The sequence below is a fragment of the Trachypithecus francoisi genome, unplaced genomic scaffold (assembly GCF_009764315.1).
Source record: "Trachypithecus francoisi isolate TF-2019V2 unplaced genomic scaffold, Tfra_2.0 Lachesis_group4, whole genome shotgun sequence".
Classification (NCBI taxonomy): Eukaryota; Metazoa; Chordata; class Mammalia; order Primates; family Cercopithecidae; genus Trachypithecus; species Trachypithecus francoisi.
This window is the reverse complement of record NW_022681469.1, coordinates 16,402,449-16,425,415: the sequence shown is the minus strand read 5'-3', so window position 1 is coordinate 16,425,415 and position 22,967 is coordinate 16,402,449. Positions and strand designations below refer to the sequence as shown.

At 42.0% G+C, this 22,967-nt stretch overlaps 1 protein-coding gene, 1 pseudogene and 2 gene segments (V, D, J or C); 3 read left to right on the top strand and 1 right to left on the bottom strand.

Moving 5' to 3' along the window:
- The window catches only part of LOC117072418, a 372,247-nt gene that overhangs the window by 55,110 nt on the left and 294,170 nt on the right, over window positions 1–22,967 (top strand).
- Window positions 1–22,967, top strand: part of LOC117072419 (M1-specific T cell receptor beta chain-like) — a 339,687-nt gene that overhangs the window by 28,277 nt on the left and 288,443 nt on the right. The window contains exon 5 of the mRNA XM_033192584.1: window positions 774–931. Coding sequence (XP_033048475.1) covers window positions 774–931 — 158 coding nt within the window. The remainder of the gene's footprint in view (window positions 1–773; window positions 932–22,967) is intronic.
- Window positions 11,860–12,371, bottom strand: LOC117072430 (annotated as a pseudogene). The gene has a single exon (XR_004432790.1). The product of XR_004432790.1 is annotated as an ATP synthase subunit d, mitochondrial-like (transcript).
- Window positions 16,210–16,721, top strand: LOC117072431. The segment is given in 2 exon segments: window positions 16,210–16,330; window positions 16,425–16,721. Coding segments are annotated over 2 exon segments (297 nt in total).

The following is a 22,967-nucleotide window of genomic DNA, read 5'->3' as shown; positions in this document are numbered from 1 at the left end:
CCAAGGGTATCTCTGTAGGCTGAAATACAAATATCCAGAGGTTAAACAAAGGGGAAAATAATTCAACTGGGAGTTGAATTTTGTGCAGAGAAGTCATAAAAGACACCAGAACTGCTATGACAATGCTCGTTGGACTACAGAAATATTCATAAATGTTAAAACAGCATTCAAATGAAGAATTTAGCATAATGGGAGTAAAATACGCATAGAAGAACAAATTTCCCTACTAAAGTCAGGGAAGGAGATTACACATTTTAAGATTTCTTTCAAAACAGATCTACAAATTTTTCCCAACCTAAGCTTCTCAACTATCTCTGTAATAAATGATTTGCTCCTGTGGGGAAGAGAAGGGGCGTGGCAGGTTAGCTCTGCAGTTCAAGCATTTAGCAGGGACAGTGACATCATCAAGTCACTGAGAGTTCGACTTCAATTTGCCCACAGCAGGGCTGGGAGTCACAAGATCCTGACCTGGAGCTGAAATGGGCACCAGGCTCTTCTTCTATGTGGCGCTTTGTCTGCTGTGGGCAGGTGAGGGCTGGTCACAGGAGGGCCTCCTTCCCTAGAATTCCCAAGGCCTCAATGCAAGCTTTTCTGTTAGGATGACAACATCAGTGTCTGTTGTTCTCTATTACAGGACACAGGGATGCCAGAATCACCCAGAGCCCGAGATACAAGGTCACAGAGACAGGAAGGCAGGTGACCTTGACATGTCACCAGACTTGGAGCCACAGCTATATGTTCTGGTATCGACAAGACCTGGGACATGGGCTGAGGCTGATCTATTACTTAGCAGGTGCTGGTATCACATATAAAGGAGAAGCTCCCGATGGCTATGTTGTCTCCAGATCAAAGACAGAGGATTTCCCCCTCACTCTGGAGTCAGCTATCCGCTCCCAGACATCTGTGTATTTCTGCGCCAGCAGTGAGTCCGCAGTGCTGCACAGCTGCCTCCTCTCTGCTCATAAAGGGCAGTTAGAAAAACTGAGGTTGGGGGGCGGAGCAAGATGGCCGAATAGGAACAGCTCCAGTCTCCAACTCCCAGCGCGAGCGACACAGAAGACCGGTGATTTCTGCATTTTCAACTGAGGTACTGGGGTCATCTCTCTAGGGAGTGCCGGACAATCGGTGCGGGTCAGCTGCTGCAGCCTGACCAGCGTGAGCTGAAGCAGGGCGAGGCATCGCCTCACCTGGAAGCGCAAGGGGGAAGGAAATCCCTTTTCCTAGCCAGGGGAACTGAGACACACAACACCTGGAAAATCGGGTAACTCCCACCCCAATACTGCGCTTTAAGGAAACAGGCACACCAGGAGAATATATCCCACACCTGGCCGGGAGGGTCCCACGCCCACGGAGCCTCCCTCACTGCTAACACAGCCGTCTGCGGCGATCTATCCGCAAGGCAGCAGCGAGGCTGGGGGAGGGGCGCCCGCCATTGCTGAGGCTTAAGTAGGTAAACAAAGCCGCTGGGAAGCTCGAACTGGGTGGAGCTCACAGCAGCTCAAGGAAGCCTGCCTGTCTCTGTAGACTCTACCGCTGCGGACAGCGCACAGCTGCAGTCCATAGGGGAAAGAGCGGGGCCGCTGCAGACCCGAACGACTCTGTCTGACAGCTTTGGGGAGAGCCGTGGATCTCCTAACGTGGAGGTTGAGATCTGAGAACGGACAGACTGCCTGCTCAGGTGGGTCCCTGACCCCTGAGTAGCCTAGCTGGGAGACATCCCCCACTAGGGGCAGTCTGATACCCCACACCTCACAGGGTGGCGTCACCCCTGAGAGGAAACTTCCAAAGAAAGAATCAGACAGGTACACTCGCTGTTCAGCAATATTCTATCTTCGGCAACCTCTGCTGCTGATACCAAGCAAACAGGGTCTGGAGTGGACCTCAAGCAATCTCTAACAGACCAACAGACAGTCCTTCTGACTGTCAGACGGAAAACTATCAAACAGGAAGGACACCTATACCAAAACCCCATCAGTACGTCACCATCATCAAAGTCCAGAGACAGATAAAACCACAAAGATGGGGAAGAAGCAGGGCAGAAAAGCTGGAAATTCAAAAAATAAGAGCGCATCTCCCCCTGCAAAGGAGCGCAGCCCATCGCCAGCAACGGATCAAAGCTGGTCAGAGAATGACTTTGACGAGATGAGAGAAGAAGGCTTCAGTCCATCAAACCTCTCAGAGCTAAAGGAGGAATTACGTACCCAGCGCAAAGAAACTAAAAATCTTGAAAAAAAAGTGGAAGAATTGACAGCTAGACTAATTAATGCAGAGAAGATCATAAACGAAATGACAGAGATGAAAACCATGACACGAGAAATACGTGACAAATGCACAAGCTTCAGTAACCGACTCGATCAACTGGAGGAAAGAGTATCAGCGATTGAGGATCAAATGAATGAAATGAAGCGAGAAGAGAAACAAAAGAAAAAAGAAGAAAAAGAAATGAACAAAGCCTGCAAGAAGTATGGGATTATGTAAAAAGACCAAATCTACGTCTGATTGGGGTGCCTGAAAGTGAGGGGGAAAATGGAACCAAGTTGGAAAACACTCTTCAGGATATCATCCAGGAGAACTTCCCCAACCTAGTAGGGCAGGCCAACATTCAAATTCAGGAAATACAGAGAACGCCACAAAGATACTCCTCCAGAAGAGCAACTCCAAGACATAATTGCCAGATTCACCAAAGTTGAAATGAAGGAAAAAATCTTAAGGGCAGCCAGAGAGAAAGGTCGGGTTACCCACAAAGGGAAGCCCATCAGAATAACAGCAGACCTCTCGGCAGAAACTCTACAAGCCAGAAGAGAGTGGGGGCCAATATTCAACGTTCTTAAAGAAAAGAATTTTCAACCGAGAATTTCATATCCAGCCAAACTAAGCTTCATCAGTGAAGGAGAAATAAAATCCTTTACAGATAAGCAAATGCTTAGAGATTTTGTCACCACCAGGCCTGCCTTACAAGAGACCTGAAGGAAGCCCTAAACATGGAAAGGAACAACCGGTACCAGCCATTGCAAAAACATGCCAAAATGTAAAGACCATCGAGGCTAGGAAGAAACTGCATCAACTAACGAGCAAAATAACCAGTTAATATCATAATGACAGGATCAAGTTCACACATAACAATATTAACCTTAAATGTCAATGGACTAAATGCTCCAATTAAAAGACACAGACTGGCAAACTGGATCAAGAGTCAAGACCCATCAGTCTGCTGTATTCAGGAGACCCATCTCACATGCAGAGACATACATAGGCTCAAAATAAAGGGATGGAGGAAGATCTACCAAGCAAATGGAGAACAAAAAAAAGCAGGGGTTGCAATCCTAGTCTCTGATAAAACAGACTTTAAACCATCAAAGATCAAAAGAGACAAAGAAGGCCATTACATAATGGTAAAGGGATCAATTCAACAGGAAGAGCTAACTCTCCTAAATATATATGCACCCAATACAGGAGCACCCAGATTCATAAAGCAAGTCCTTAGAGACCTACAAAGAGACTTAGACTCCCATACAATAATAATGGGAGACTTCAACACTCCACTGTCAACATTAGACAGATCAACGAGACAGAAAGTTAACAAGGATATCCAGGAATTGAACTCATCTCTGCACCAAGCGGACCTAATAGACATCTATAGAACTCTCCACCCCAAATCAACAGAATATACATTCTTCTCAGCACCACATCGCACTTATTCCAAAATTGACCACATAATTGGAAGTAAAGCACTCCTCAGCAAATGTACAAGAACAGAAATTATAACAAACTGTCTCTCAGACCACAGTGCAATCAAACTAGAACTCAGGACTAAGAAACTCAATCAAAACCGCTCAACTACATGGAAACTGAACAACCTGCTCCTGAATGACTACTGGGTACATAACGAAATGAAGCAGAAATAAAGATGTTCTTTGAAACCAATGAGAACAAAGATACAACATACCAGAATCTCTGGGACACATTTAAAGCAGTGTGTAGAGGGAAATTTATAGCACTAAATGCCCACAAGAGAAAGCAGGAAAGATCTAAAATTGACACTCTAACATCACAATTAAAAGAACTAGAGAGGCAAGAGCAAACACATTCAAAAGCTAGCAGAAGGCAAGAAATAACTAAGATCAGAGCAGAACTGAAGGAGATAGAGACACAAAAAACCTCCAAAAAATCAATGAATCCAGGAGTTGGTTTTTTGAAAAGATCAACAAAATTGACAGACCGCTAGCAAGACTAATAAAGAAGAAAAGAGAGAGGAATCAAATAGACGCAATAAAAAATGATAAAGGGGATATCACCACGACCCCACAGAAATACAAACAACCATCAGAGAATACTATAAACACCTCTACGCAAATCAACTAGAAAATCTAGAAGAAATGGATAATTTCCTGGACACTTACACTCTCCCAAGACTAAACCAGGAAGAAGTTGAATCCCTGAATAGACCAATAGCAGGCTCTGAAATTGAGGCAACAATTAATAGCCTACCCACCAAAAAAAGTCCAGGACCAGATGGATTCACAGCTGAATTCTACCAGAGGTACAAGGAGGAGCTGGTACCATTCCTTCTGAAACTATTTCAATCAATAGAAAAAGAGGGAATCCTCCCTAACTCTTTTTATGAGGCCAACATCATCCTGATACCAAAGCCTGGCAGAGACACAACAAAAAAAGAGAATTTTAGACCAATATCCCTGATGAACATCGATGCAAAAATCCTCAATAAAATACTGGCAAACCGGATTCAGCAGCACATCAAAAAGCTTATCCACCATGATCAAGTGGGCTTCATCCCTGGGATGCAAGGCTGGTTCAACATTCGCAAATCAATAAACGTAATCCAGCATATAAACAGAACCAAAGACAAGAACCACATGATTATCTCAATAGATGCAGAAAAGGCTTTTGACAAAATTCAACAGCCCTTCATGCTAAAAACGCTCAATAAATTTGGTATTGATGGAACGTACCTCAAAATAATAAGAGCTATTTATGACAAACCCACAGCTAATATCATACTGAATGGGCAAAAACTGGAAAAATTCCCTTTGAAAACTGGCACAAGACAGGGATGCCCTCTCTCACCACTCCTATTCAACATAGTGTTGGAAGTTCTGGCTAGGGCAATCAGGCAAGAGAAAGAAATCAAGGGTATCCAGTTAGGAAAAGAAGAAGTCAAATTGTCCCTGTTTGCAGATGACATGATTGTATATTTAGAAAACCCCATCGTCTCAGCCCAAAATCTCCTTAAGCTGATAAGCAACTTCAGCAAAGTCTCAGGATACAAAATTAATGTGCAAAAATCCAAGCATTCTTATACACCAGTAACAGACAAGCAGAGAGCCAAATCAGGAATGAACTTCCATTCACAATTGCTTCAAAGAGAATAAAATACCTAGGAATCCAGCTTACAAGGGATGTAAAGGACCTCTTCAAGGAGAACTACAAACCACTGCTCAGTGAAATCAAAGAGGACACAAACAAATGGAAGAACATACCATGCTCATGGATAGGAAGAATCAATATCGTGAAAATGGCCATACTGCCCAAGGTGATTTATAGATTCAATGCCATCCCCATCAAGCTACCAATGACTTTCTTCACAGAATTGGAAAAAACTGCTTTAAAGTTCATATGGAACCAAAAAAGAGCCCGCATTGCCAAGACAATCCTAAGTCAAAAGGACAAAGCTGGAGGCGTCACGCTACCTGACTTCAAACTATACTACAAGGCTACAGTAACCAAAACAGCATGGTACTGGTACCACAACAGAGATATAGACCAATGGAACAGAACAGAGTCCTCAGAAATAATACCACACATCTACAGCCATCTGATCTTTGACAAACCTGAGAGAAACAAGAAATGGGGAAAGGATTCCCTATTTAATAAATGGTGCTGGGAAAATTGGCTAGCCATAAGTAGAAAGCTGAAACTGGATCCTTTCCTTACCCCTTATACGAAAATTAATTCAAGATGGATTAGAGACTTAAATGTTAGACCTAATACCATAAAAACCCTAGAAGAAAATCTAGGTAGTACCATTCAGGACATAGGCATGGGCAAGGACTTCATGTCTAAAACACCAAAAGCAACGGCAGCAAAAGCAAAAATTGACACATGGGATCTAATTAAACTAAAGAGCTTTTGCACAGCTAAAGAAACTACCATCAGAGTGAACAGGCAACCTACAGAATGGGAAAAATTTTTGCAACCTACTCATCTGACAAAGGGCTAATATCCAGAATCTACAAAGAACTCAAACAAATATACAAGAAAAAAACAAACAACCCCATCAAAAAGTGGGGAAAGGATATGAACAGACATTTCTCAAAAGAAGACATCCATACAGCCAACAGACACATGAAAAAATGCTCATCATCACTCGCCATCAGAGAAATGCAAATCAAAACCACAATGAGATACCATCTCACACCAGTTAGAATGGCAATCATTAAGAAGTCAGGAAACAACAGGTGTTGGAGAGGATGTGGAGAAATAGGAACACTTTTACACTGTTGGTGGGATTGTAAACTAGTTCAACCATTATGGAAAACAGTATGGCGATTCCTCAAGGATCTAGAACTAGATGTACCATATGACCCAGCCATCCCACTACTGGGTATATACCCAAAGGATTATAAATTACTCTACTACAAGACACATGCACACGTATGTTTATTGCGGCACTATTCACAATAGCAAAGACTTGGAATCAACCCAAATGTCCATCTGTGACAGACTGGATTAAGAAAATGTGGCACATATACACCATGGAATACTATGCAGCCATCAAAAAGGATGAGTTTGCGTCCTTTGTAGGGACATGGATGCAGCTGGAAACCATCATTCTTAGCAAACTATCACAAGAAGAGAAACCAAACACCGCATGTTCTCACTCATAGGTGGGAACTGAACAATGAGATCACTTGGACTCGGGAAGGGGAACATCACACACTGGGGCCTATCATGGGGAGGGGGGAGGAGGGAGGGATTGCATTGGGGAGTTATACATGATATAAACGTCATGCACATGTACCCTAGAACTTAAAGTATAATAAAAAAAAAAAAAAAAAAAAAAAAAAAAAAAGAAAAACTGAGGTTGCCTGTGCGCCCAAGTCTGGGCCCCACGGTGGAAGTCTGGGCCTCCATAGGAGTCACAGAGCCCTGCCCAGTCTGGGGATGTCTTAGAGCAGGGGCCATATGACCCTCAGTGCTGTGGCTCTATTCCTAACCCTGTCTCAGATGATCTGGAGTTTGCCCCAACACCCTAACCTTGCTGGGTCTCTCTTCCGCAGCTCTCTTTTTCTGCTTGCAGAATGGAAAAGATATTTTGTTCATATTCCCAATTCCCTTCATAATTTGAAAGCCAACGTATTCTTCAGTGACTTCTTCATAAAAACCTTACCATATCCTCTACTACCCTTCAACTCACAGACATAAATCTTCCCCCATGTGGTCTCTGCTCCTGGCTGCCTTTCTTCTAAGGGCGATAGCCCTACAAGGTCCTCTATCATTTGTTCTTCACCTTCCTCTCCACCATCATTTTGCCTCAAGTTTCCCCCGGCTTTCCACTCCAGCCACATTCCCCTACGTTCAGTTACAGCCTCATAGGCGTAGTGTTGTTTTCTACCCTGGGGATTGTTTATGAATAATAGATTATTTCTACTTCACTGAGCATATGTGCCTCCAACTTATTCCCAGGCCTCTGCTTCATTCCTTATATAAACGTCTATTTCAGGTACGTTTACTCTTAACTGTGAAAAGCAAGACAAATTTTATTAGAAAAAAATTAAGAAATATATTTTAGCACTCATTTGAGGAATTAGTTATTTAGATGACATATGAGAAAACCAGAAGCCACAAAAATATTTGAGGCTGGGAGCGGTGGCTCATGCCTGTAATTCCAACACTTTGGGAGGCTGAGGCAGGTGGATCACTTGAGGTTGGGAGTTCGAGACCAGCCTGACCAACATGCAGAAACCCCATCTCTACTAAGAATAGAAAATTAGTTGGGTGTGGTGGTGCGTGCCTGTAATCCTGCAAACTTGGGAGGCTGAGGCAGGAGAATCGCTTGAACCTGGGAGGTAGAGATTACAGTGAGCTGAGATTGCGCCATTGCACTCCAGCCTGGGCAACAAGAGCAAAATTCTGTCTCAAAAAAAAAAAAAAAAAATTGTAACTCCAGTTGCCTTAAACTAAACTTTTGTACACCAAAATATAGTATAAGAAATGAAATGTTAAGCCACAGCACGGGAAAAAAATGAAGAATGCGTGCAGATGATGAAAAATCAGTGTGACAGAGAAGAGTCAGGTTCACCCATGGCTCCTCTATGCTTCCTGGCCTCACCTGCACTTAGAGGGCTGGGAGCATGTCACCAGGTTCTGAATAGTGGGAGGTGAGTTAAAATAATGCTAGCCCAATTTCAAGTCTGGCCCTTAAAAATATCCTATAGCTCTGTGCTGAGGGTCCCTAAGCGTCCTCCTGCGTTTAGAGATCTGGCATATGGCATAGAGTTGTACTTACAGCTAAGATTTTTAAACATGTCATAGTAAGTTGTCAGCAGCAGATCATATGGAGAAAACACACAGGTGGAATCTGGAGGAATCCAAACTCAGGCCTCCTTATGCTCTCTTCCTCCCAGGAGGGTCACACAGGGTTCTCGCTTCACTCAGTAGCAAAAATGCATTAACACACGTGCAGTGCTTCTGCCAAGTGAGTCCATCAGAGACTCAGCACTCATGAGGTTTTAGAGGAGGCTGGCCACAAGCACATACTGCCTAGCATTAACCACAAATTCAGACTCCAGAAGGAAATCTGGTGTTCAGTACAATACTGTTTGCAACAGCAGTCTAGGCACAATGAGCTGCTTCTCTCAGGAGAAATTTTGTCAGTGCCGGGCACTGCTTGCCAGTCAAATTGCCAAAGATCAGCCAAAGTCCAATCTTGCAAGCAGCCAGTCTCAAGCCTGTTCTCGACTCTTTTCTGCACAGACACTCTTCAACTCTCTTTTGCCATGTCTGGATGAATTTGGGAGCTTCATGGCACAGATTATAAACTGGAAGCAACTTGGCTCCCTGGGTCATAATTTGGTGGACAGCCATGGAAAAAAGCTACTCATGCCCTACTGGGTTTTGTGGTCATGAGAGGTAAGACCTGATAGAGTTCAGCCACTGAGATTTTAGGATTTGTTTTATTATTATTATTTTTCTGTAGCATAGGTGTCCTTTTCTAATAAAGTTAGTGTGTATATGAGTAAAACATTCTCATTAATAAGAAGACAGCCCAATAAAAATGGCAATAGTGAAGTTGAATAGGCAATTCACACAAGTGAACATAGGTTACCACTAAACATGAGAATAACTTTTTAACCTTACTTATAATCAGAATACAGCAACCTGAAATAATAAGTTATGATTCAAAAATTACTAGATCGGAAACTTTTCAAAGGAGTAACAGTCCTAAATTTGAGTAGACATTTGGACTAATGAAAACTGCTTATATATCCACTGCAAGAGATAATGACAACTACATCGGAAAACCCACTGTGGGATATATTGTGACTAATAGCATCTCTTGAGAAATTATCACTGTATATAAATCATCTGGGTTCCTTTCCTTGTCTTTAGGTTCAATCATGGAGAATTCAACTTTAAATATTTATTTTTCCTATTGCAAATGTAGTTTAAAAAAAAATCTTTTAAAAAACTGGGCCAGGCACGGTCGTTCACACCTGTAATCCCAGCTACTCAGGAGGCCGAGGCAGGAGAATCACTTGAACCCGGAGGCACAGGTTGCAGTGAACTGAGATTGTGTCACTGCACTCCAGCCTGGGTGACAGAGTGAAACTCCGTTTCAAAAAAAAAAAGGGGTGGGTGGGTGGGGGAAATATGTGTAACATACAATTTTGTCACTTTATTTTTAAATTGTGCAGTTCAGCAGCTTTAAGTTCATTCACTATGTTGCGGAACTGTCACCATTATCTGCTTCCAAATTTTTTTTCATTGCCTCAAACAGAAGCTCAATACCCACTAAAGAATAACTCTGCATTCCCCGTCTTTCTGCTAACCTCTAATCTAATTTCTTTCTGAATGAATTTGCCTATTGCAGATGATTTATGTGGAATCATACACTACTTTTCCTTTTATGTCTTGTTTCTTTCACTTAGCACAATGCTTTCAAGGTGCATTCATATTGTAGATTGATCAGAACTTCATTTTTTTTCATTTCTCAGTAATATCTTGTTGTATATATATACCACATTTGTTTATCCATTCATTGATTGACTAACACTTGGGTTGTTTCCACTTTGTAGCTATTGGGAATAATGGTGCAATGAAGATTACCCTGAAAATATCTGTTTGATTCCCTGTTTTCAATTCTTTTGGTCTATGCCTAGGAATGAAACTTCTGGGTCATTTGGTGATTCTATGTTTCTCCTTTTAAGTAACTACCAAAGTGGGTTTTCGTTGCAGCTGCACAATTTTAGATTCCTACCAGTAATGTCAAGTTTCTTCATAGAATTGCCAGTACTTATTTCTTGTTTTTCTTTTCAAAGATGTTATTATGATGATTATTACTATTTTGTATAGCCATCCTAGTCCATGTGGATGATATCTCATTGTGGTAGTGATTTGCATTTCTCTAATGACTAAAAATGTTAAGTGTCTTTTCTTATGCCTATGAGCAATTTGCACACCTTCTTTGGAGGTACTTTTTTTGTCTGATTGGTTTTCTTGGGGTCTCTCTTGACTTTAGAATTGCGTTGGCGTACTGTGACAATGCTAAAAGAAATTGAGTTTGAACTTCATTCGGGAGGTTTGTAGTTGGTCGTGTTTTTAGTGCAGTACTTCTCTATCTAAGGAAGGGTCTAAGAAACAATACAAAGTAAATTGACTATTGCTTTATTTGTTCTTTGTTTGTGTTCCCAATAGCAATAGGCACAGTATTCTATTTCTAAATGTTATTCCTCCTAAAAGGAACAAAGCATAAATGATTTCTTTCATAACTGGGGCAGGGAAAGTGCTAGAACATCTTTTGGCAGAAATCAAAGTTTTAAAAATCTATGGGGCTATAATAATAAGAATTTTTAGGTGAGCATCTTTTCATTACCAAATAATGCTAATTGATATATCTAAATGGAGAGTCAATGTAACTATCAACATAATTATAGACAAAGACCATCAGTAGATGCCAGAACTACCAGTTTTTTTGTTTTGTTTTTTTTTTTAACTTCATCACTTTGAATTGTACGACTCTACTCTCTCCTGCCCTGTTGGGTTTCTACTGAGAAATCTGCTGAAGGTTGTGTTGGGGATCCCTTGAATGTGATGTTTCTTATTGCTTGCTACTTTCAGTATTCTTGGTCTTTGATGTTTGATAATTTGATTACACTGTGATATGGTTTGACTGTGTCCCAACCCAAATCTCATCTTGAATTGTAACTCCCACAATTCCCATGTGTTGTGGGAGGAATCCTGTGGGAGGTGATTGAATTATGGGGGCGGGTCTTTCCTGCTGTCTAGTGATACTAAATGAGTCTCATTTAGAGCTGATGGTTTGCAAATGGGGGTTTCCCTGCACAAGCTCTCTTTTCCTGTTGCTGTCCAAGTAAGACATGACTTGCTTCTCCTTGTCTTCTGCCGTGATTGTGAGGATTCCCCAGCCATGTGGAACTATAAGTCCATTAAGCCTCTTTTTCTTCTCAGTCTCTGGTATGTCTTTATCAGCAGCGTGAAAATGAGCTAACACATGTTGTGACTTAGGGAACTCCTTTTGGGTTGAATTTAACTGACAACCTCTGAGCTTTCCATACCTGGATGTTGCTGACTTTATCCAGATTTTTTTTTGTGTGTGTGTGTGTAATTATTATTTTTAATGTCCAGAATGTGTAATACAAGGGCCAGAGCTTCCTCCTGGACTCAGTTTTATAAATTCTCGATTGGTCGATGAGGCCAATAGGGATACTTTTTCTCGTCTAATTTGGTTTCTGGGAAAGCTTCGTTCAAGTCCTCAATGGTCATCTGATCAAATGGAATTAAGTTCTTTATCTTCTCCATCTGTTTCTCATATTCTACAATCCTGGCCTTTGAGAGAGACACCCACTCAGCACAAGATTTCACATCTTCTTTTTCTTCAGCATCCACTTGGGCAGTATATTTATCCTCTGGCACAGGAATCTTCAGGGCATTAAACTGGAGGTGAGGGTCTCATTCCAGGACTTCAAGGAACCAGCAATGGCCTTTTGGTTCTGGGGTATGATCTCCGCAAAAGCTACCCAGTCAATGGTTTTTAGAGCAAGTTTTCGCCCAGCCATCTTGGGATCCTTCACCGACCCCGGCTCCCCACGGTCCACCGCAGCAAATAACGACTTTATCCAGATTTAAGGAATTTTGGACCATGTTTTATATATGCTTTTGGGACTGGAACAAGATATGTACATTTTTCCAATGCATCACTCCACAGATTACTACTCAGTTATAGAAGGTAAAAGACATATTAAAAATGAAGAGATCTGGTGTCAGTTACCTCAAATATGCATTGACAAAACAGCATAAAAATGACATTCCACATTCTTGTGATTGACCAGATGCAAAAGAAATACACATCATCTATGGTGTATATTTGCCAAGTAATTAGCCTCTAATAGTATAGAAATTCTTGTTGTGGGTCATTTTACAACTAAGCTGACCTGGACACTTTGAAAACTTATAATCATGAAAAACAGAAAATATAACAAGTGGATGGAAGAGATGTATAATTTAAAAGTAACTAAGGAGAACCGATAACCTCGTGAAATACATGATCTTTGATTTTGTTCTAGAGGAAAAGTGAATCAAAACCAAGGGACATGTTGAGACAAACGGAGAAATTTGAGTGTGAAGCATGTACTAGATGACAATGCTATATGAATGCTAATGTTTTGAGTGTAATAGTGACATTTGTGGTTATATAAGCTAATGCCAATTTTTTAGCAGACCCATTTTATTATTAAGGATAAAACGCTTCAGAAATTGAGGGCAATATATGTATAGAGAGATAAAGTAAAAATCACAAAATGTACAATCGGCACACAGACATACATTTTAATATTCTGTTTGTTTCATTATTCTCTCACCTTTTCCGTAGATGCTCAGTTTAAAAAAAATTGAAGAAAAATATGAGCAGACCAAAATAAAATGTTGGTGTTATTTCAGAACGATAATGTTGTTGGATATTTCTTATATTCATTTTCAATATCTTTGAAATATGATGTCATTACCATAAAATAAATATATAATATAACGTATCTTTTAGTCTAGAGTGTACTTTTTTTTTAATAGGAAACAGGCTATGATTTTTAAGAAAGTCCCAAAAGAAGACAAGAGAATTTGCAGTCTGAGGACAAAGCAGCTTGGTATCTCTGAGGCCAGTGCAAAACTTAGCTAGTAATACATGTCAAGAGGCCTTTTAGCAAATGTACAGGACTGTTTCCTCTGTGTCAAGAGATTCTGGTATTCTACAGTTTGGCTGAAAACTCAAGAACTTTCAAAGGTGACTGAACGTAAAGAGAAGAGTAGTGATTTTCCAAAGTTAAGGCTGGACAATATTTATTTGTGCAACAAGAAGGGAGGCTGTCATAGTTTGTCCTCTGCTGCTATAGCAGAATACCTGAGGTTGGGAAAATATATAAAGAAATTTATAAGGAAAAGGGCTTTATTTGGCTTGCAATTCTGGAGGCTGGAAAGGCCAATAGGGCATCAACATCTGCTGGACTTCTTTTGAGGGCTTTGTGCTGTGTCATAATATGGAAGAGAAGTGGAAGAAGGAGCAAGCCTGTGCAGGGAGAGCCAGGATGAGCAAGACCCTCACTTTATAACAGCCTGCTTTTATGGTAACTAATCCAGATCCTGGGGAGGGAGAACTGACTTCTGGCATTCATCTTTGATGAGGGATCTACCCCCGTGACCCAAACAACTCCTGTAAGTTTCAACTCCCATAAGGCTCACACTACCCCAAAGAAATGTGAGCAATGTGCCTGTAGCAACACCGCTACATTGAGGGACAAGCTTCAACACGAGTTTTGGTGGGAACAAACCATATCTAAACTATAGGACAGGCTCTAGCAAGATAGTAAGAATAGAAAGAACTGGAAAAATTTTCCCTGGTTTCTCACAAACACTGTCCTATATTGGCCCTGATTCTATTGAAGATAGTATAGAAGTCCCACCAGTATCTCTAAGCCATGGACCAAGGACCTGAGTCCAGTGACACTGAACCATTGGCCATCAGAAGGCACTGGGGTTTGATGATGCTCAAATGCTTTTGAAACAGGGTTCAGTACTGCCTGAGATGTTAAGTTTAAAGAAAAACTGTGTATCCTAGTATCCAGTATCTTGTTTGCAGAAGTTGTGAGTAGTTAGTGAAATGTAAGATATTAAGAAAAAAAAAACAAAAACACCTTTATATTCATTGGTGCTGGTATGTTCTGCTCAGCAGTAAAATCTGAACTGTAGCAAATCTTTGAGTGGAGACTGTTCTGGGCTTGCATTGGAGGTAGATGGAGGAGAACCAGGAGCCAGCCTAAATGCTCAGAGACCCATGCAAAGGGAAAATGACTGCCTCCTTAGGAGAATTCAGAGAAATGTGAGCAACGCACCTGTACCTCACACCTTACCTATTCTAGTCATGCCCCGGACAATGTATATGATGACGTAAGGGAAATGTAGGAGAGTGGACAATTCTAGTTTATGCCAGGCAGGCTATTCCAAATTGCAGGTAGTAACACTACAGATATTCTTAACAAAAACCAGATTTCCCAGGGCTCTGGCCTTTTCTTCCCTGAGCAGCACAATGACCGGTTCCTGCCTTGACAATAATTCTGTCACGAATTTCTCAGTTGCACTGCCCAGGAAGCAGATGAGGCCTGGGAACAATGAGGAATGTCCTCCCTGGACTTGGCATGCCTCACATGCAAGCACGTCACATGTGGGTCCTGTGACTGACAGGTTTGATAGACGGATAAGTCCTGTTTCCAGCTACCAGCCTCCATCCCCCGAATGCTGTTGTCACCCGGAACTATAACCCTGGTCACAAAGATGGAGAAGGTAATGGCCCCTTAATGTGAAGAAATTTTCCATCATGCAATTATTGCCTGGTGCCTACATGAGTTGGACTCAAACCAGCAGCTTTTGGTCTCAGTAATAAAGGATTTATGACAGAAGTCAATGGCTCTGGTAATTCTATACCCACAGGTATTCACCTGATAACCTTGACATGTGTCCCCTAGGTTTTACCGGTTTGTTGGAATATCTCTGGGCGCACCTCACTGAACACATATATCTTCGTTCCCACCTCTCTGGACATGCATCTCCTTGTGTTATTGTCTTATGCCAACTCTAAGGAGTGCCGTGCCCTAACTCCTTTTATTTCTTATTACTCAGGCAAGGAATAAAATTGCATTTGTGACTAATGTTGCCCCATTAGAAACAAAAAATAGATAATACCACTACTGTTCAACTGTAATTTACACTAGAGGTGTAGCTATAAGGTTATTTTTAGATTTCAGCAAGTCTGTTTGATTTTGCATTTCTTACAATATATACTGATATTTTCAGGGATAAGAGAATTCCCCACCCATCTTCGATAAAAAATGAGAACTTACTTTCATTACACTGGTGACCAAAAACTACGAGCAGAACCATGATGAAGGCTTGGTACACAATGCGTCATAAATGATAACAGCAAAGAGGAAACTGCTCATTGGCCTTCACTAAAAATGAACCCTTCCAACATTGTGCCCAGGGTATTATTTTATCCCTTTAGCTTACAGCGTGTCAGCTAGTTCAACAAGCTTCTAGGATAAACTCGTGTCAATTACCCCAGCTTCTAAGCGCATAGGACCTGGAAGATAGAGAACCTAGTGAAAGAGAAATGCCCAAAGAGAAGGATAATTGCTGGTAAGACAAAAAGGTCACTAATTGATATCTCTGTTTCGAGTTGCTTCAACTCGAAACATCCAGCAGAGGATGGGCCTAGAGATGGAGTAGGAGATCCAATCCCGAAGCCATAGAGATGTGAGTGAGGACTCTTGGCTGAACTTACACAGTCTGTGAATATGGTAAAGCAACTTCGTGCTCTGTTTTAGTTTATAATAATTGGTTTCTAAGAAGGTAGGCATTTGTGGAGGCAATGATGTCACTGTGGGAACTGCCATGAGAGGACAGGGACATCCCTCCTCCTCTGCTCCTGCTCACAGTGACCCTGATTGGGCAAAGCTCCCATCCTGCCCTGACCCTGCCATGGGCACCAGGCTCCTCTGCTGGGCGGCCCTCTGTCTCCTGGGAGCAGGTGAGTCCTAGGAACACCATGATCACATTGGGTCTCTCAGTGATTCTTTCAATCATTTCCTTCTATTTTCAAATTCTGTCTTTTTCCTTCACAGAACTCAGAGAAGCTGGAGTTGCCCAGTCCCCCAGATACAAGGTTATAGAGAAAAGCCAGGCTGTGACTTTTTGGTGCAATCCTGTATCTGGCCATGCTACCTTTTACTGGTACCGGCAGATCCTGGGTCAGGGCCCAGAGCTTCTGGTTCAATTTCAGAATAACGATGTGGTAGATGATTCACAGTTGCCTAAGGATCGATTTTCTGCAGAGAGGCTCAAAGGAGTAAACTCCACTCTCAAGATCTAGCCTGCAAAGCTTGGGGACTCTGCCGTGTATCTCTGTGCCAGCAGCTTAGCCACAGCATTGCAGAGATACTTCCCTTTTGTGCACAAAACTGCAGGGCTCTCTCCTCTCTATCAGCTCACAGCAGCCTTTCCTTATTCCTCATCCTCCCAGGGAAGAAGTGAGTTTTCAGATATAGCTAGGATTCATATAGTGGGATGAAGTAAACTTTTTCTTTTCTGTTCTTTTCTTTTTGTTTTTGAGATGGAGTCTTGCTCCATTGCCCAGGCTGGAGTGCAGCAGTGCGATCTGGGCTCACTGCAGCCTCTGCCTCCTGGGTTCAAGTGATTGTCCTGCCTCAGCCTCCCCAGTAGCTGGGATGACAGACATGTGCCACCATGCCCAGCTAATTTTTGTATTTTTAGTAGAGGCGGGATTTTCCTATGTTGGCCAGGCTGATTTCAAACTCCTGACCTCAAGTGATTCGCTCTTCTCGGTGTCCCAAAGTGCTGGAATTACAAGCATGAGCCATTGCACCTGGCTGGAAATAAACTATTTCTTAAAACATGAAGACTGCATTTGTTATTTGAAAATATGTCTAAGGAATTTGAAACACCTCTCGGTGAGAGTTCAAGAAACCAAAACTGAAGGTGACTTATCACACACTTAGTCTTCTGGGGTACTAAGAGCTGTTCTATTTTAAAAGTGAAACAATATTTTGTATCAATTAAAAAATACAGAAATTTGAAAAATAAAAACATGTAGTCAATAAACATGTGTGACACATTTTAATAATACAGATAATGATTGTATGTGAGTGACAAACAGCAGGCTCTCCCTCTGCGGTTGTCGGCATATGAATGATTTGAATCTTATCTTTGGTAATACCCTGACTCTAGAGCCTCCTCTAGACCTCTCATTGGATGTGTTATGCAACCAAATCTCAACAGGTACTATGTGTTTGGAAATCTTTTTCCCCTGTTTTTGGGGAAATATGTTAATATGAGTAGGGTTAATGATGATGATGTTGATGATTTCAACTATTTCATTCAGCTCCCTTTAAATTTCCAAGAAATGCACACAAATGGATATCCGGGCAACAAGTCCAAAATATTAGCTCAAAATGAACTCTGCTACTCCAGAGCTCTCTAACTCTTCCGTGTAACAAACATATCCCAACATTATATAGGGCTGGGTCAGCTAGTTCAGAGACAGATGTGGACACTTCCACTTGTCTGTCCTCATATATTAAAATAGCTCCTTAGTTGATATGGTTTGACTGTGTCCCCACACAAATCTCAACTTGAATTGTATCTTCCAGAATTCCCATGTGTTGTGGGAGAGACCAGGGGGATGTAATTGAATCATGGGGCTGGTCTTTCCCATAGTATTCTCATCACCGTGAACAAGTCTCACGAGATCTCATGGGTTTATCGGGGGTTTCCATATTTGCTTCTTCCTCACTTTCTCTTGTCGCCACCATGTAAGAAGTGCCTTTTGCTTCCAGCCATGATTCTGAGGCCTCCCCAGCCATGTGGAACTGTAAGTCCAATTAAACATATTTTGCTTCACAGTCTTGGATATGTCTTTATCAGCAGCATGAAAACAGACTGATACATAAGTGCATTAGATATTCCTGAAAGAACTTCAGAAGCAATGAACTGCCCCTGGTCCAGTTGCCCCCTCTGTTAATGCACTGTGTGTGTCCAACTGTAGTCTCCACCCTAGCTTCTGCCCAGATTCTCCTGTACTAGAAATCATTCGGAAGTATTGGTTAGAATGTTTGGAAATGCAGTTTCCTGGGAATCTTCTGAAGGACTGTCACTGTCCCTCAGCCCCTCCTGACTTCCCTTTCCATCCACCTGACTGCAGGTCCTAACTGATGGCATGAACTCACTGCACATCTCCCTTCCTTCTCTGCAATTTACTTAGCTAACAATACCTCAGCCCGGTGGTGGCTGACCAGGACCATCCTCCACTTCCATGCAAGAATTTTCATTTGGTTCTTTTTCTAATCTATGAGGTCATCTTTTACGGTTAGTCGTTCCCTCATAACATTTTTTGAGTGTATCTTTTATTTTGTTGAGCATAGGCCACTCAGTTATTTCAGTCTGCCTGCTTATTTTCACCTCTGTGGTCTTTGTGGACATTTTTGTGTGTGTACTGCTTCTCAGTCATTTGTTTGTATTTTTCCTTATAAACCTGATTATTTTTGACATCATGCCAGACACTATGGTTGTAGAAATAATTTCTGGGCTAGGATGGATATATCTTTCTCCAGAGATAATTTTATTGTGCTTTGTAAAGGGCATGGATGCATAAACAATCCAGGACTCCCTGAAACAGAATTCAGGGCTTGAGGTGTCCTGGAGCACCTGGAGGACAGGCTTCCTTCTAGTTCATTGATTCTATTCAAGTCCCTCAATGGTCACATTAAGTAAGTTCTGGTCTTTGCCTTTAACCCCCTGGCCTGTGAGTCAACTTCCTAAGTGCTGAGCTGGGATCAGCAAATGCCCCTAACGGCAGTGACTGCTGTGCTCACTCCCCAGGCTCCTGCCTTCTCCAAGATTCTGGCCCAGTTATTCCTCATTGTATCTTTAGGATACGAATTAGTTGCAGTTTGTTAGTGTGGTTGTTTTACCTAAGTACATAAATAATAACAAAAGCATTCATCTGAGTTCCCTCTTCTGTAATTATACAGATTAAAGTCAAAACATTTTATTTGAGGTTTTGATTTTCTTTGAATTTTAATGTCAGATTCTTAGTCTGTGATTTGTTTGATATTTGACTTAAATAGCATAGAGATGTTATACAGAAACTTTAATTTTAAGGAAAGACTTTTTAAAAACTTGAAGTGGATTTATAATCAAGTTGGGACCCTCACTTGGTTTTGAGACTTTATCATTTGAGTATTTTTATGTTATTTATTACATAATCTTTGATGCTTCATTGGGTCATGTGACAAGATGAGAATAGAGAGTGAATATTTAGACTTGATCAGAGAGCACAAAGTGAACATGGAATTAATTTCTGTTGATAAAGAGTCAAACTATGTAAAATATTTGAAGACATTTATTCTGAGCCAAATATGAGTGACCATGGCCTGTGAAACAGCCCTCAGGAGGTAGTGAGAACAGTGCCCAAGGTGGTCAGGGTGCAGCTTGGTTTTCTACATTTTAGGGAGACATGAAACTTGAGACTTCAATCAAACACAGTTACGAGATACATTGGTTTTGGCCAGAAAGGCAGACAACTGGAGGCAGGAGTGGGGAGAGGTTCCAGCTTAAAGGTAGATTTAAAATTTTTCTGGTTGATAATTGGTTGTCTCTCAGGTTAAATTTTAAAAGATCCCTGGCTGGGTAGGAAGTCCATTCAGATGATTGGGGGCCCTTAGAATTTTATTTGTGGTTTACACTTCATTTCTGCATTGTTGTGACCCATTTGTGCCGTGTTTTTGGAGCACACCTGAGGGGCAGGGATCAGAAATAGAGGGAGTCTACTTATATCATCTTTTCCTACTTAAATCTAGTCTTCTGGGAAAACGCTTTGCTCCACATTTTCCATTTCGGGGAACTTCCCTAAAGTAATGGTCTAGTTTTACTCTTTCTATTGCTTGCCAAATCTTCCCTATAGGAAAGGAAATAAGTTATTTTATTTGTCCCCTCTTTATCTAAGATTCATCTCTCTTCTTCATCTGCCTTTCATCCTGGCTACTGAGAACAAAGGCAGATTTTTTGGTGCTTTTTCAAAATGCTCTGAGATCAGTGGGGAACTTTCTTTTCTTTACAGGGATGGCCTGTAATTTGGAGGGGAGAGAGAATGGGTTAAATTCTGATTAACGACAGTGTTGGCCGGTCTTTTTGCTCTCCCATCTGAGCCAGGTTGTTTATGGATATTAAAACTGATATTATGTCTCCATCTGTCAGACTGTAATGTCCATCTCTCAGGAGATTTCATCTTAGGTCATAACATCGTTTTATGACCCTCCAACACCAACAAATTATGATATCTCGTTTCCTCACGGCTCAATCAAGGGAAGTGCAAGTCCTCCAAGTCTTGACAAAGAGCACATTTGTGCTGTTCCTGCCTACTGACCACTAGGAGGCACTGTGGTTTCATTGTCAACCTGAATCTATGGGGGAGGGGATGGGATTCCTCCCTGGAGGATCCTTAATGAAAACCCTGGAGGTGGACCTAGATTCAGCGAGCTGGGTTGGAGGTGTCTGCAATGAAGGCTGAGGATAAAGGGATTAGAGACCAACCCTTTTGCCTCTATTGATGCGGAGATGGGTTTTGCTCTAAATTGAGATTTGAGTGGGGCTCTGAGTGGTAGGTGTGCTTGCAAGTGGATATACCTCTGAGCTCACTGAAGACGTGGAGGAACAAGGAGCTGGGGTGGTGCAGCACCCGTGTTCTGGGCTGGGGAAAGCAGAGAAGCAGTTTTTGTGTCACAGGAGCCTTGTAGAACTTGGCCCCAAGCCAACCGAGGTCAGCCCTACCTGTTCTGTTGAATGTAGAGGGAAGAGCAGGTAGAATTGGAGGCGCTATCCTGGACCATGTCAGAGGGAGCCTGTCCTCAGGGAGCTTCAATCACAATGATGCTACCAGCAGCATACACACTTATTAGCAAGGCTTAGGGTGGAGTGGGACAGAATTTTCTCCCCCAAGAACTTTTGCTCTGAGCAGGAAAATGCCCCAATCTAGTTCTAAGTCTGTTACTCCAGATGCCTCTGTGTCCCTGGAAGAAGGTGGGGTCTGGGCATATAAAAGTTTTGTTTGTTGGTTTGTTTCGCCTGGCTTGATTTCAGGTTTTTCCATGTGATCGCGTATCTGACTCTACCAGCGTTTTGTATCCGGCTTCTGTCTCTCTCTCCCATGAGTCCCATGGCTGCTACAAGGTACTCAATTTCTATTGCTGCTGTAACGAACTACCACTAACTTGGTGGCTTACTACCATGCAAGTATTACCTCACAGTTCTGGAGGTCAGAAGTCCAAAATGGATGTTACTGGGCTAAAATCCAGGTGTTGGCAGGGCTGCATTCCTTCCTGAGGCACTCAGGGAGAACTGTTTTCTCTCCTTTTCAGCTTCTAGAGGTGGCCAGTGTTCCTTGGCTTATGACCCCATTCAATCTTCAAAAGTCAACAAGGACTAGCTGAGCCTTTGCTCACTCTGCATCATTCTGACGCTCACTCTTCATCCCCCCTCTTCCGTATTTTAGGACCTTTGTGATTACATTGGGCCTCTATATTAAGGTCAGCTGATTGGCAACCTCACTTCACGTGGAACTTTAATTCCCCTTTATCAGGTAATTCCACACATTCATAGGTTCCAGGGATTAGGCCTGGGCATGGTTGAAGGGCCATCGTTCTGCCTACCAAACCTAGGCACCTGGTAACAGGGAAGAAAACATGTTGGTTACCTTGAAAACTGATTGATGACCACTGTTTTACATTCTGGATCTAACACACACAACAAAGGGATGGAGCCCACAAGGAAACAGACACCTCAGGTCACACAAGCTCATCTGTCAACTATTTGCTCCTTAGGATTGGCAAGTGCCCTGGGTTGCAGGGGACTCAGCGGTATGCCTCTGTGCCAACAGCGAAAACGTGACCTTAAACTGCTCCTTCTTCGTTAGCAAATAACCTAGTTGACCAATCCACAGTGCAGAGGTTCTCTCAGCTGTGTACACTCTATACCCTGAGAGGAAGTCAGTTAGTGAGATGCAAGATTCTTTTATAAGAAAAAGGCCAGGTGTAGAGATTAAGAAATGCTGAGCTTTGCTAGAGGTAAGAATAAGATGTAAATCAACTCTGGAGCATTTAATTTCCAAATCTTTGTGAAAAAGACTATCTTATTTCTGATTTATTGTGTGGATAGAGAATGTGAGAGATTCTGTGTTCTAGGCTTTGCAAATTCAATAGAGTTCAAGGATCAATAAACTCAGAGAGGCCCTTCACTGCAAAGAAGAGCTTTGAAATCTAATGAGCTTTCGGGACACTGATCCACCTCCCATATCTTTAACAATGCAGTTGACATGCTTGCTCTTCCTGGGTAACTCAGATGCTAACTTCTAACTCATTTAAGGGCATTTGAAGAACTAGGAGCACAGAGCCACCAGTGAGAGATACAGGAGAGTTTGCAGAGAAGCTGGCTTGCAATAAGGCAGTGAGTTCATCTTTAAATACTTGGAGTTTGAGGTGCAGATGGATATAGTTGGCAGGCTCCTAGGTAAGGCATGTTATGGAGAAGGTGCTATGAATTGATGATATCAAAGCAAATCTACAGGGACCCTCTGCAAATGTGCATCTGTATCT